Here is a 14368-nt window from a genome sequence, read left to right on the forward strand (position 1 = left end):
GGTGAGAATTTTCCTGACATAAAAAAGAACCAAGAATGGAACAAATAAAATAAAACCTAACTAAAAAAGCCGCAGAATTTAATACTTTCACATTTTCTTTTACGTAAAAAGATATTTTGCTCGTTCTTAGTGTTTCTTAGTACAGCGATCGTTAACGTCCGATTGTCAAATAATTCAGAGCGAAAATGCTTTTGAGTTTCCTCGGATTTAAAGCAATAAACATTCCCTTTCAGCTTAACTATTCATTTATTTGTTCAGTCAACAACAAAAAATAACTATATGTCATCAGTTGCAAACTTTAATTACGACACATGCATTCTATATATTCCTCTAATTTGGTGTATAAAATTGAATGCTCAAGGTCGTATATACCACTTCACGCGTGTTGGACATGAGGCTTTTACTTCTTGTTGCCCTTTTGGCAGGGCTCACCAACAAGATCGACGGTAAGACCCGAAACAATAACAAGTACTTCTTGTATAACTGTGAATCTATCTCTTAACACAACAACACTGACTCGCAACTCCTCACCATGTCCTATGCAACATACATACCGAAGTTAGGTACAACTAATAGTTCAACGTATTTTCGAAAATTGATGGGACTCTGAAAAAGACAACTATCACCACTTTACGTTAAAGTGTAGACGAGCTAAGTTACCATCGTAGATCGTTCTTTTGTTTGAGCTCTAGGACATGAACTTTATTTTTAGATCTTGTGCTTGTTACTAGCTACATAAAATGCTAACTACAGTTGACTTTTTCATTTCGGCATGGACAAACATTTCTTAGGATTCTACTGCAATTTTGACCGTGGCCAATGTGATTTTGTTCAGCGACAAGATGATAACTTCAATTGGATAAGGAAAACAGGTGCAACATCTTCCGGCGGTACAGGACCACATTCAGACGTGAAGGGAAGAGGTAAGGTAGCCTGAAAAAAAGCAAACTGAATTCCTGTGGATATTCCTTCCTTGATTGCTATGGTACATAAATAAAACACGAAGGCAAATTAGTTCTGAACATTGAGAAGTGTGTAGCACTCAGTTTGGAGTATTCCTAGATTTATTTCCCGTGGTGAGGGACAGCAGTTAGAAACTCTTAATAGTTTATAAATTAATTTATTTAAGTGTCCCCAGTTAGCTCTAAAAGCTAAATATTTTAGACACTCAAACAAAGTTCAGTGTATGTATGTTCCACCTTCTTCAGTTTGAGGAAAATGATAGGAATCCTCGCCTTCATTTTCCCGGCCATCCCGAAAAACACGAAGAGGGGGATGATGGGAGGGGGGGGGGGGGGTGAGGGTGGGGGGTGCTAAATGGGGGTTGCTGAAATCTCAGTTAAAAGTTAAAGAAGTTAAAGTTGTGGTGATTCCTCAGCTATTTTTCACATTTCAACCCATTTTTCAGCTATCAGTAAAACTTGTGGACCCAAGATCACAGCTATAATGTTTCAAAACGCGTCGCTTCTCATTCGACAGTTAAAACCCGACCCACTAATACATTCGGTGTGTTTTGAATAACTCCCTCAGTGAGCACGTTATCGTGGTCATTCGAGCATTATCATGATATATGTCCGTTAAAATATTTGTTTAGGTTATTACATGTATATAGAAGCCTCCAGAAAAAGGAAAGGTGATAATGCAAAGCTAGAAATAAATACTGGATTGCCTTCTGGGAAGACGTGCATGACCTTTTTCTACCACATGAGAGGGGGATACGGCCAAATGGGAAGACTTCGCGTGCTGATAAATGGAAAACAAGTTTTTGAGAAAAGTGGAAATCAAGGAAGCAGCTGGCTTGAAGCTAAAATCACTTATGATGGTCGTGTGTCGTCGGTAATAGTATTCATACGAATAACTCCGATTCGAAATTCAAGACGACTTATCTCTAAACAAACATTTTAAATAGTTTGACTGTGAGTAGTGTTGAATTTCGAATCGAATCTGTTCCTAGTTATCTCCACGAATGCCTTCAAGAGAGAAAGAATGGTAAGAAAGTTAATCCCCCATATACATTCGTTATTTTTAAGGTAATTCTTCTCAAGTTATTTCTAGATCACTCTGGATACCATATTTCATCACAATTCGAAAGTTAAGGCGACTCATATCTAAACGTACAGTTTAACTAGTTTGACTATGAGACGAGTTGAATTCGATTTGAATCTGTGCCTAGCTACCTCCATGAGTACCTTGAAGAGAAGACGAAGGTTGAGAGAGTTCAATCCCTGCAGGTCCTACTCCTGAGGAAATCCTTTTCAAGTTATTAATTATAAGATCACTCCCGACTTCAGAAATCCCCGGAGATCTAGAAATAACCAATCCTGCGACGCGAAGTTTCAGTGATGCGGACAGTAGCTTTACACGCGCGCAATTTCTTGCTCCGCGAATTTATCCTCGAATTCAAAACTCGCGTGGCAACGTTATCTACGAGAGGACTGGATACCATGTCTAAATATAACATGAGAGAGAATTCCTTGAGAACAAAAAGTATGTGGGTATATGGAGGATTTATTTCTCACTGGTACCTTAACTGAAAGTAAAATTGTCTTTCTTGAGCTTGTATATGAACGTTTTGCACATGGCCTTTCTCGGCTACATACAGCTTCCCTGACTCATATACATATAAATACACTAGTTACAGAAGTAGTTTTTTAAAGTGCAAACCCAACTGATAGAGAAAACACCTAGTTATAATTATGGCAAAATTCTAAACGAATTTGCCATGGCCATTTGATTTTCAGCGTTCCCCCAACCATGAGGCGATTGAAAATGTACCACTTAAGCCGTGTTAATTTGAGGAGCTTTCATATTTACAGGTTATCTTTGAAGGAATTGTGGGTAGAGGCCATCAGTCGGACATAGCAATCGATGAAGTCAAGATGGAGAAGTGTGGACCGGGCGGCGGTGATGGATGTAGGTTTTTATATTTTTATTTAGTTCTCAAGGTAATGCTGTGTTGTAAGCTTTCACACAAGATTTTAATATGGCCTATTTCTACCAAATGTAATAGAGTTACACCCACTGAGACATCAGGGACGAATATGTTAACCATAATCGACGTTATGTAAAAAAGAAATGGCGGAAACAGCTGCTAATACGGCCAGGGGACGCGAATTAAGACTGTTAGCTTACGTTTTGCTGTATAGTACCTAAAGAAGAATGTTTGAAGACGAGTCCAGTTTCTCAGTTGCTACTGTTCTACTGCAGACGGTATATTTGAGTGACATCATTCTCCTGATTCCAACGGGCACTTTTCCCGCAGCTCCAAAAGCTTACCATAAAAGAAAAATAGCTGTGTGACAACTTTAGATCAAAAAGACTAGCCAGGGATTAGAAGCTAACCAAAACAGCTCACGGAGCAGGTAATGAAATTTCATTTTGCGAATCTGACTAATTTCATACTCATTTTCACTTTAGCAACAGAAGGACCCCCTCCTCCTCAGCCAGGAACTGCCACACCACCACCCCCACAAACACCAGCTCCGCCAGCCGGTACGAAATAGCGCTCATTTCTTTATAAGGAATTCAACCCCATCACGCTTTAACACTATTTAGTTCTCTTCCGTCAGACGGATGCGGCTTTCGTCCATCTACTCGAATTGTCGGTGGTGAAGATGCTCCACGGGGGGCCTGGCCCTGGCAGGCGATGTTGAGGTGGTCTCCTACTGGAGGTGTGTTCTGTGGTGGTACTTTGGTTGCTCCTCGATGGGTTGTAACAGCCAGTCACTGCGTCAAAGGAAGCGAAGCAGGCTCCATATATGTTAGGTAGGAATTCAAAATACTACTCTTATTGACTAATGACTAATTCGTACTGATTTGGCCATTTATGAACTTGTTTTCAGTTCAAGTTTTAGTTGACATATTTTTTGGGGATGCTCTCATCTTTCACACTGGCACGATCATGCATAGCTTTCATATACGAGGTTGTTACAAATACAACGTTAAAAGAAATTTAGTGTTTAAAATTGACCTTTTATCGAATGAAATGTTTCCTATCTTTTCTCCGCATGGAGGCTCGGTGCTCACAAGCAGTCAGAAATGACAGGAACAGAACAGGACTTCACTGCATCCAAGGTGATCATGCACCCAGCATATCACAAACCAATCGGCATGAGCCATGACATTGCTCTACTTAAGCTGGACAGACCGGCCGTGCTCACAAGGTAAGTTCATCCCTGATTTAGTCAACACCCACAGTGATGTTGATCGTCTTTTTGCCAAGCGGACTTTCTGTCCGTGCTCGTTTCATTTTTTTCGCTTTGCTTGAATTGGCATCAATCTTAGAGAACATAGATCTGTGACAAGATTATGGCTTGTGTACTTCTAATATTCACAGATTTTCTTACTATAAAGAAAGTCACTTTTTACAAGTGCCTCTCAAACTCAAAGTTTGGGTTTCTGATCTTAATTAGCATAGAATTTACGATTTTATTTCTCCGTTTTCTCCGCGATTTTAGTTTCGATCAAGAAAATATATCAAATACTCAAGACAGTGTTTGACGACATTACCAAACACCTCGAAGCTAGTGAAAAATACCCCGCGGCGCGTCATATTTTCAACTCTCTTCTCGTTGTTTGGAAATGTGGTCATTTACGGTCTTGAGTGGTTGATATATTACTAGAAACTGTTTAAATGTTTATAGAATGAACACATGGACCCTTTTTTATTCTAACGTGAAGCGCATTTCAAACTTGTTAGGTTCGTGAACCTTGCTTGCCTGCCTCAAGCTGTTGCAGCTCCAGTTGAGGGCAAGAAGTGCTGGATTACAGGCTGGGGTAGAACATCTTCAGTCGGAGGTTCTAGCGGAAAGGTTCTACAGCAAGCTTCAGTACCGATTGTAGGAAGAAACCGATGTGAGTTTACTTACCTGGGACAGATCCACGACTCCATGATTTGCGCCGGTTTGGACCGAGGCGGCATTGATTCCTGTCAAGGGGATAGTGGGGGACCTTTGGTGTGTGAGAGTGGCGGAAGGTTCTACCTCCAGGGTGTAACGAGCTGGGGACGGGGGTGCGGTCGGCCTAACAAATATGGCGTCTATGCTAAAGTAACATACCTGTTGGACTGGTTGAATAAGGAGATGGCCAAGAGTTGATTTTCATTATTATATTGTTCGGCTCCTCTGTGTAGCAAATGCTAACTTTCATTACTACTGATGTGTGGCGAATAAAAACGCTAAGACGCATTTGTTTGAGAATGTTTTACTCATTATAATAATTTAAAATTTTCTTTAAAATTTCACATCTTCCTTTCAAGTTTGGTATGTTATGTTAAAAGCTAGCAAAGTTCGCATCGTAAGCAGATACACTCGTCACAGGTCTAAGATTATTTTGCAATGGCGGTGGGTTCCACTATCGTTGGGAACGGATATATGTTTATTGTCTTCTCTTCAACTGCTTAACTTCAATATAACTGCTTAACTGCTTAACTTCAATTTTCCCATCAGTTCACTTAATTATATAATTTATTTCTTATGTAACAAACACTCACCCATAAGAACCAGGCCCCAGTTGTTCAAAGGCTGGGTAACGCTCTCCGCCGGAAAAATCGCTATCCAGTGGATAGCGTGGTTTGTTTTGTTAACACTTATCCGCTGGATAGCAAAATGTCGAGTGAATAGCGTTATCCACCTTTCGAACAACCCGGGCCTGATGATTAAGAACCCCCAGGTATAAATTTTGGTTTTCAAGTTTCCATTATATATAAGAAGCCGTTTAACCTAGAAATTGAAATTGGTTGTTATTTGATAATTAAGAGACCACTGCGTTCACACGGGCATAGTCGACTAAAACAGTCGATTACGAAAACAGAAAAAAGTTCCACGAAAGCTCGAAACAGTGTGGGGAAAGTCACATGAAGCACACGCCAAAGGTTAAAATGAAACTAAAACTTATTTCGTGTATTAAATGGACTGAAAATCTCCTGGATATGTATCTTGACAGTAAAACGTAGCGAAAGTAACTGTACCGGGTACACTCGAGGAACGTGCATGCAATGTTTGATAAGTGTAGCTAAACTTGTTCGAACAATCTTGAACGTTGAAAATGACAAGTTCCTTCTCCGAGAAGCGACATTAGGGAATCATGGCAGCTGTGTTTAACACTGCTAAGTCCTAAACTGTTTTGTTAAATAGAGCGCTCTCACGTGAGGTCTGTAGAAATCGTTGAACTTTGCTTTTATACGAATTCATCAGTGCAATTGGACACTGCGTTTTGCTTGTATATCATTCTTGTTTGAACTAGTTTGACCACGTGGATTTTGTAATAGGATAAGTTTAGGTCGTTTAGTGCTATTCTTACACCTAAGCACCTAATCTAGGGTAACAAGCCCGAAAATATCGCTATTTACTGGTTTCGCAAAGGCCACCTTGGGGACAGAGGAAAGCGGCCGTTGAAGAGAGCTGGCCGTTGCAGGTTAAATGCTCATTGAAGCATGTAAGTATGTAACAATCAAAATGCATGTCGTTAAAACAGAAACGAAACAGAAACAGAGAACAACGACGCGCGGTAAGGATCAAGTGTCGTGCCTTTTTACAATAAGAAATGGGGTTTGTACACACCATTCGTCAGTTGTTGATTAACTGGCCGTTTTCGAGAGGTTATTTCGGTAGTTGGGGCGTGCTTTAGTGGCCTTTGCCGTTGTGGAGAGGTGGCAGTTGTATAGAGAGGTTAAAATAAGAGTAAATGTATGGGCCGTCCGTTGGGACAAAAAAGTGGCCGATATAGAGAGGAGGCCGTTGTAGAGAGGTGGCCTTTAGTAGCATTCGGCGTGCGTTCTGTGACGGCATGAGGCATTTTGTGTAAATTGGTCATATCAGTTACTCGATCAAAATATTCATCGCTAGCAAAAAGTACATTTGGAAATGAAAAATCCGATCGGAATAAGCATGCTGTGCACCCTAGAGTTATAATGGAAAATGACAGCAAAACGACTGAATAAATAAAATTAACATCATGGCTTTATGAAACGAAGGATAACACATATTAAAAAGAGACTTATTACACTCCAAAGTTCTGACAAACGAAGCAAGATGTCTGGTTAATCGTTGTAGGGAGTTTGGTTAGATGCCAGATGTCAGATATGTCGTGGGAAGATCATCAAGCAAAAAAAAAAAAAAAAAAAAGCAATTGCAGCACAAATCACATATGCCCAACTTTTATTGACGATTCCTTCAACTTAGAATATCTAGTGTGTCATTCACTTCTTATCCTTTTGGACACTTATATCTTTAGGACATGAATCAATTGTTCGACATTACAGAGGTGAGCCAAGGCAGAAGATATTTCACTTTGGCGTACACACCAAACTTCCCAGCTTCGGCGCAGCCATAGCCCCAGCTAGTGGCGCCTTGCAGATAAAATTTCCCGCCCTTTTCGCACACCATTGGTCCACCACTATCCCCCTGACAAGAATCGATGCCGCCTTGGTCCAGGCCGGCGCAGATCATGGAATCGTGGATTTTATTTGGATATGCCCTGTCGCAGCGCCCGCGACTCACTACTGGCACGGATACCTGTTGAAGATACTCTGGAGACGAGCCTCCTGCAGCCAGTCTGCCCCAGCCGGTGATCCAGCATGTTTCTCCGTCTACAGGCGCCTCCACGTTGTGTGGAAGACAAGCGAGGTTCACATACCTAAGATCAGTTGAGGAAAAAATAAAGTAATAAATGAATTGCAAAATGAATTCCATTTCGGCAATTTCTGTCTTGGAAAATCTCTATAAAGCGGACGCTGAACTGAATTTTCAATGCAGTATTGGATGACGTTCATGAAAGGTTCGATTGAAAAGGGGTAAGTCCATGCAGTTGAAAGGAAAGCCAACAACTTGAAAGTTGGTTAGGAGCCTGGAGGGTCACAAGGGTGTCCTTGTAATTACTGAAAAGTAGGCAATAGAAGTTTAAGTGTAACCTTTTTGTTTCGAGCGATCCAAATATACAAACACTAAAGGCGTTTGAGGCATCACACCCTCCTCTACCCCCTTGAGATCTTAGAAAGATGGTGATGAAAGGCACTTTCCATTCAACCAAAACTTCCGGAAAGTTTCCAAATGGAGGTAAAGAGTACGGAAATTTCCTTAGAAAGTTTCCGAAATTCGAAAATTGACGAATTTGGGAAATGCAAACCATTCGACCGAAAATACCTTAAACTTCAGAGAAAAATAAAATGGAACAGAAATTTCAGGAAGAGATTTCCGCAAATTTGGAAAATTCTGCAAAACGTTGCATGTTCAATTCGCCACTGCAAGTTGCGGAACTTCTTACGCGAGTTTTTGGCCGAATGGCCGGAAATGCGCAGCTTGTGTAAAACCTAAATATTAGAAACTTTTTAAATTAACGTCATGGCTTGTGCTATGTTATTCAAGTCAAGATTGGCTTGCCTCAATACCTGGTCTGCGACACCAAACCCGCGGGGCTAAAGAATATGACAACTGTTTGCGAACAAAACACACACCTGATGATAGATGCGAATGCAGCCATAACACTACTGGAAAAAAGAGCTGAAAAAATTTTGAGGCTTTGAACGGGATTCAAAAATACACACCTGTTAAGAAGAGCGGGTTTTTCCAGTTTTAAGAGAGCGATGTCGTGACTGTAACCTTTAGGTCTGTGATATGACGGGTGAGTGAAGACTTTGGTTGCAACGAAATCCTGTTCAGTACCAACATCTTCTGAACGCATATGGGCTCCAAGTCTTGAAACGAAACAAAAAAAATGAATAAATTGATAGTTACTCCTTTCCAGTAGACAATAAAGGTGACAAGTATATTTCAAATATTCATGTCGCACCTTGAGACACATTCACCCATTTTCTGTTAAATAAACCCCAGAGCGTAAAATAAAACTGCTTGTATTACCTAACAAACACTGAACCGCCTGACTTTCCTTGGACACAGTGAGTGGCAGTAACGACCCACTGAGGAGCTACCAGTGTTCCACCACAGTATGGGAACCCGGAACTGGTCCGCAACATGGCCTGCCAAGGCCAGTCTCCATGCCTAGCAGACGAGCCGCCGACGATTCTAGTGCCGGAAGGACGAATACCACAGCCACCTACAAAAATGCAAGATTGAAATGGCCATTTAAACTGGTCAAAGATCAAGTTTTCGGTCTCCGACAAGGCTGAATAAAGATAACAACAGCATCTGATCGAAACAACAGAACAAGAACACGAAGTCGAACTAGAGCGTTTTGATATGGCATGATGTAGTTTTATATATATCTTGAGAAGCGCAAAAAACTCCGCTATGGCCATGTGAGTCAGGAGTCATTGTTTAGAAAAGGGTTTGAAAGTTAATGTTTTATGGAATAAATTGTAAAACTTTAGACTTCCGAACGCTCGTCAATGCAGTCATAAAACCGCCTTATGATGCAACAGTCCTTTCTTGAAACTCCCGTTATAGTTCCGAGTCCGTCATGTGACAAGATTTACCACAGCTACTTTGTTTGTCCTCTCACCTCAAATTGATACTTTGAAAAATTTAACGAATAGATGTACCGTGCGTCTGTTCAGTACTAGATCACAAACGACGTCAAAATGAGGTAAGAAAAAATGGCGCACACGAGCCGTTAGGCGAGTGTGTCACTGATGTTCTTACCACATTTTGGGTCCTCCGTGATCAAATACTGAACAGACCCATGGCAACATGAAATCTACTTGTTTTATATGATAATGAAACAAAAATAAAATGTTGATGACGTCATTTATACGTCTGTCCTTCAATAGATCATCAGTAAGAACCAATCAAAATAAAACCAACAATCAGGGATATTTACCCTTTTAGTCAACACGAAGTAGACTAGACTCGGTACAGTATTGGTCAAGATATATTTTTCTCGCTCCTTCTCACTCTACACAGACGAATTGATTGGCGTAATACTTCATTTACTGCCCACCCGAAGTCACTAAAAGAGAAATTATCTGATCTCAAGCGTAATACGGATGGAACAGCCTGACTGCGCGCGGGACTGAACAACTTGAAGGGTTATTTGTGATTTCGAACTTAATTGGATGTTCCTTGATACTATGATTTATAAGCTGTATTTGTCTGGTACCAGTGTCAAATGGTACAGTGCAATCAGTTGTCTTACGATATAATGCGACCTTGACACTTTCGCCGTACAGTACCAACGTTAGGGCCTTTTTTGTTTATACAGTCTGCTTTGTTTATGTGGGTAGTTAGTAACATATTTAAACGGAGCATCAGAAAGTAACGGCTACCCGAAAGTAGCGGTCCCTTTTCCCTGCTACATCTCAAATTGACTTACTTTCGGAGTTCTACGGTGACACATTAAACTCAGTGGAGTTGTGTGACATTCAACCTAGCTATGATATTTATTGTGGATGTCATTCAGCAGCTTACCACTTCCACCACCACCTCCACCACCACCACCTCCTCCACCTCCTCCACCTCCTCCTCCTCCTCCTCCTCCTCCTCCTTCTCCACCTCCCCCACAGTTGACTATTTTGATCTCGTCGATGGCAATGTCGCCTTGCCAACCCTTCCCGCGGACACCTTCAAAACCAACCTGTAAAAATAATGGAGAAGTAACTGAAATAGCGATATATGGCGTAATGAGAGGCTTAGAAGCAAAGCGGGCTCGATACACTCATAAAGCTAAGTAACGTAGTTGGTTACAAAAAGCACTGTCAAAGCGTGTTTTCTTTGATTGTGCAGCAGACGCAATTTTAATTGCAAATAAGTAATTTGCCGTTATTAACTTTGGAATAGCCCTGTTTTCTTCTGAACCCTCAAGTGTGGTCTGTAGATATATAGGTTATTGACCAAGCGTGAGGTCAAGATGGCTGGATATTGGCCAAGTTCTTTTTTGCGTGTGCATGGACCGAGAGAGAGTCGAGGTCCATAAAGGCGCAAAAAAAAAAAAGAACGAGGTCAATATCCAGCCATCTTAACCGAACAAGCTTGGTCAATAAAGAGTTAATTTTATGGATAAATAACACTATTTTCTTGTTGGACGAAGCGAGTAATCTCGAGCAGGCAAGAAAGCGCCATCTTGCCCGCTCGGGTAGCCAATCACAGCGCAGGACTCGGTTCATCTTGCCCTCTCACGGATTTAGCCATGTAATAAATCATAACCGTATACAACCTACAAATGCAGTACATTATAAAACCACACGCTTGCTTACGACGTTAGCTCTTTCTTGAACTTTCAAGCCAGCCTTTCTCCACGTGTCACCTTGCCTACCAGTTTTTCTGAACCGCTCTTGCCCGTTCACATATACTATCAGTTCACCAATGTCATTCCCATTCATGTGATAATAGAACGAGATACATGTCGGACCATTTCCCAGAGGTGGCCTGATCTCTAGTTTGGCTTTATCACCCGGCCTACGAGGGCTTGATGCCTCGATGTAGGCGTAAGAACCTGTAAATGAACAAATCAATGCCTTTTGTTTCGTACAGTTAGTGGTTTTCTCATAAACTTCCCAGTCTTCTAACTCCTGCCGCCTGCCGGGGTGTGACGATGACGATAAGGCGCCAGATTCTGTTTGGTCAAGAATTTCATAACTTAGACCAGTACAATTTTTAACAAGAGTTTTATCGGGCACATTTAGTTGTGGTTTGCATTTCTCCTGGGCTTTTTACGACAGATGACTACAGGCCCCGTATAGGGCGGCACGCAGGAGAGGGAGGTATTTCAAAATGCTACTGAGGTGTAATGCTACCCGTGCGTCGGCGTCGTCCGCCCATATTTATTGGCAAAGGTTAGTGCGGTTTTCTGTTGAGTGATAAAATTCAAGTAATCCAGAATTGCTCTGCCGGTTTTGCGACTCGTTTAAAATCTTGCTATCCGGTCCTCTGCTCTCCCTTGTAAATATTCATACAGGTCTACCGCACATATTGAGACTATCACTTACTGACTTAAATAATTCTGGAACAGAGGGAAGATTTTCCTGTCAGTTATTTCAACAACATACACGAATCCTTACGGGTTTTTGTGGCGTCTTAGAAGGGATGGGGTCTGATTGGGATTCCCGTAGTTATTTAAATACAAACACCAGCACAAGCAGCTCCTTTAACAGAAGCAGAAGACACTTCTTTCTGACGCGGACTTTACCTTTTTCCGGCCCGACGCCTCTAGATGGTCCTGTTCCACTCGAAGGGGTAGCAGAACGTCTTATGGTCCAATCAAAATTGTCATCAGTTCTTTGTGAGCCACATTGTTTGTCAAAGTTGCAGTAATAGCCTTGAAGAAGCAAATGCTACGTTAATGATACAATTCTGTTTCAAGATTCGAAGCAACTATTTTACTGTATGTTTTTAGTAACATTTGTAAACAATCAAGGAAACAAGGTTCAGAGTTCAAAGTACATGTCATAATTTGTAGCAATTTACAGAAGGCAATTCTGAATTCTGAATTAGGACCGGATCGGTGATCTCGCAGGTTTGCAGATGTCACCCTGCGAACTGAACAAGCTTAAAGCACACTGCCGCGATGTGCTTTAAGCTTGTACAGTTCACAGCTTTCACCGCAAAACTGAAATATTGGCCGTTAGGCGATAAAACTGATATCATGATACATGGCTTTTTCATAATCATGGTGAAGTATACTAGCTCTTTAAAAATGTTATTCAGTGCAAAATTAAGAATTTTTGCCAGAAAATGGAAAGAGAAGATGAAAAGAGCGCGTTTCAATACTTCGTGTGTCAGTTATTCTTTTCATTTTTGTCTCATTTTTTTTATATCGGTGGTACTTTAGCATGTTCTGTTTTTGAGTAAAATACACTTTGAGATATCGACAGAGGATAATCTGAGAAATACTTAACTTACCAGCTCCAAAAGCCACGTTCGCAAGTAATACAGTAAACAGCAACATCTTGAAGACCAGCTTATTGGTGAACATGCAGTGAATTATATGAGTTTTTAACGATTTTATTGTAAGTTGATATGCTCAGTTATCGATCAACTTATTTGTGGCCTAATGGAACACGCACTTCCTTTAAATACAACCTTTTTGCGCTTTTCAATAACTGCATTAGCCCTTAACAAAAGAACAAAAATGGAACAATTAAAACATACTGAAATATTTAAACACATGGAGCTGCTGATGAGTTTTCACAATAAAACATTATAGTTATATTTGTCTTGGCCCAACCTGAACAAGTAAAATATACGTTCAGTGTTAAGCGTTTGTTTACATATCGTAGGATTTTTCATGAATTGACAAACAAATACAGTAACTTCTGAACAGGGTAATAACTGGTGTTAAGTAGACTAATAATTATACATGTTAGTAAGTAAACATTTTTTTCCATTAACCTTGGTCACCAAGTTTTGCCATAAAGGCAGCGAACTTAAAAAAAAAAAAAACATTCAATTTTACTGAAAAGTATCAGGGTTTTGTATCGGCAATTGTCTTGATATCCATACATTCTATGAGTTTGTAACGTCCAATGAAATAAATTATTTCGGGCAAAAACAAATATCCGAAAATATAACCGTCCGAGATTTTTAGGCGTCCGAAAATTTAAGCGTCCGAAATATTTACAGTACAGTATAAATCTTTTTAAACAAATAAAATCAGCAAGATTCTACATGGGAGGTTTGTATGATAATTTCGCCAGTGGAGAATATTTTTTCGGACAAAAGTTTTGCACAAACTTTTCGTTTTGTAGATAAAAACCGCAAAAATCGCAAAAATTAGAACCAGGAAAATTTTGTGCTACACGGTACTTTAAGCAGGCGCCTTTTAAGTGGTTATTTGCTTAAAACTAATGCAAGGATCATTAACTCTAACAGGTTAATTTGAGTCACTCAAAATCTAAGCATTTTTATCTTGTACCTTTGAATTCCAGTTAATAGAAGCAACAAAAGAAAGCTAATGAAACATATTACAAATATTTAAACAGATTTATATGCTCATTTGTCTTTACAATACGAAACGTTTTCGTTGCCCAAAGGTAGCAACCTTCTGCTTTTTTATTTATAGAAATTAAAACAAGTGAATATCGATAATGCTTTCAGTAGATATTGGTTAGAAAATTGTGCAATTAAAAAACACATTATATAAGAATGAAAATGTCGTGATTTTGAAAACGAATAGGGCGACTGTCAAAGTTTATAAATTGTGCGAGTTAAAACGTTTTCTAGGTAAATTAGAAGTTTTCGACCTGTATAATAAAGATTATTTATCCTCACCAATCGCAACAGCCAAAAAAAAAGAAACCCGTTTGGGCTTGAGAAATGCAATCAGTCTTTCAGAAATTGTCGGCTTGCATTTGGAAGGGATATTGCGTCTAAAAATCATAGGGTGAAGGTGGGAAAAGTTCATGGTAAAAACGTTTTAAACATATCCAGCACGAAAAAGCGAACAAGCTATACAGGTTTCAAATAAACATGGAAGCTTA

At 40.1% G+C, this 14368-nt stretch overlaps 2 protein-coding genes across 4 annotated transcripts; one reads left to right on the forward strand and one right to left on the reverse strand.

Moving 5' to 3' along the window:
* Window positions 1–239: 239 nt before the first annotated feature.
* LOC110047109 (trypsin-like) lies at window positions 240–5186 on the forward strand. Of its 2 annotated transcripts, none has more exons than XM_020752842.2 (8): window positions 240–446; window positions 792–923; window positions 1595–1836; window positions 2817–2913; window positions 3418–3492; window positions 3570–3765; window positions 4014–4163; window positions 4700–5186. In XM_020752842.2, exons 1-8 carry the CDS (start codon window positions 353–355, stop codon window positions 5094–5096), a joined length of 1383 nt encoding a protein of 460 aa, XP_020608501.2. In that variant the 5' UTR covers window positions 240–352; the 3' UTR covers window positions 5097–5186. The 2 variants fall into 2 exon arrangements, with proteins under 2 accessions (XP_020608501.2, XP_020608503.1); XM_020752844.2 differs by having other exon boundaries at window positions 373–446; window positions 836–923.
* A 1954-nt stretch (window positions 5187–7140) lies between these two features.
* Window positions 7141–13005, reverse strand: LOC110047112 (trypsin-3-like). 2 transcript variants are annotated; one of them, XM_089272537.1, is made up of 7 exons: window positions 12792–13005; window positions 12079–12207; window positions 11147–11385; window positions 10362–10527; window positions 8856–9051; window positions 8543–8692; window positions 7141–7635 (listed from the first exon to the last, which is right to left on the reverse strand). In XM_089272537.1, the coding sequence occupies exons 1-7, from the start codon at window positions 12862–12864 to the stop codon at window positions 7242–7244; spliced, it is 1347 nt and encodes a 448-aa protein (XP_089128663.1). In that variant the 5' UTR covers window positions 12865–13005; the 3' UTR covers window positions 7141–7241. The 2 variants fall into 2 exon arrangements, with proteins under 2 accessions (XP_089128663.1, XP_089128671.1); XM_089272545.1 differs by having other exon boundaries at window positions 10374–10527; window positions 12792–13004.
* Between the last annotated feature and the right edge of the window lie 1363 nt (window positions 13006–14368).

The sequence above is a fragment of the Orbicella faveolata genome, unplaced genomic scaffold (assembly GCF_042242905.1).
Source record: "Orbicella faveolata isolate gen_17 unplaced genomic scaffold, um_ofav_v1 contig_1, whole genome shotgun sequence".
Lineage (NCBI taxonomy): Eukaryota > Metazoa > Cnidaria > Anthozoa > Scleractinia > Merulinidae > Orbicella > Orbicella faveolata.

Excerpts from the sequence above, each read along its gene's own strand:
- LOC110047112 (XM_089272537.1), bottom strand. The coding sequence starts at position 12,864 with ATGTTCACCAATAAGCTGGTCTTCAAGATGTTGCTGTTTACTGTATTA. Across the intron at positions 12,208-12,791 it reads GAACGTGGCTTTTGGAGCTG|GCTATTACTGCAACTTTGAC; the intron begins GTAAGTTAAGTA and ends TGCTTCTTCAAG. Across the intron at positions 9,052-10,361 it reads TGGAGGTGGTGGTGGAAGTG|GTGGCTGTGGTATTCGTCCT; the intron begins GTAAGCTGCTGA and ends GCATTTTTGTAG.
- LOC110047109 (XM_020752842.2), top strand. The coding sequence starts at position 353 with ATGCTCAAGGTCGTATATACCACTTCACGCGTGTTGGACATGAGGCTT. Across the intron at positions 2,914-3,417 it reads ACCGGGCGGCGGTGATGGAT|CAACAGAAGGACCCCCTCCT; the intron begins GTAGGTTTTTAT and ends TTTTCACTTTAG. Across the intron at positions 4,164-4,699 it reads AGACCGGCCGTGCTCACAAG|GTTCGTGAACCTTGCTTGCC; the intron begins GTAAGTTCATCC and ends CAAACTTGTTAG.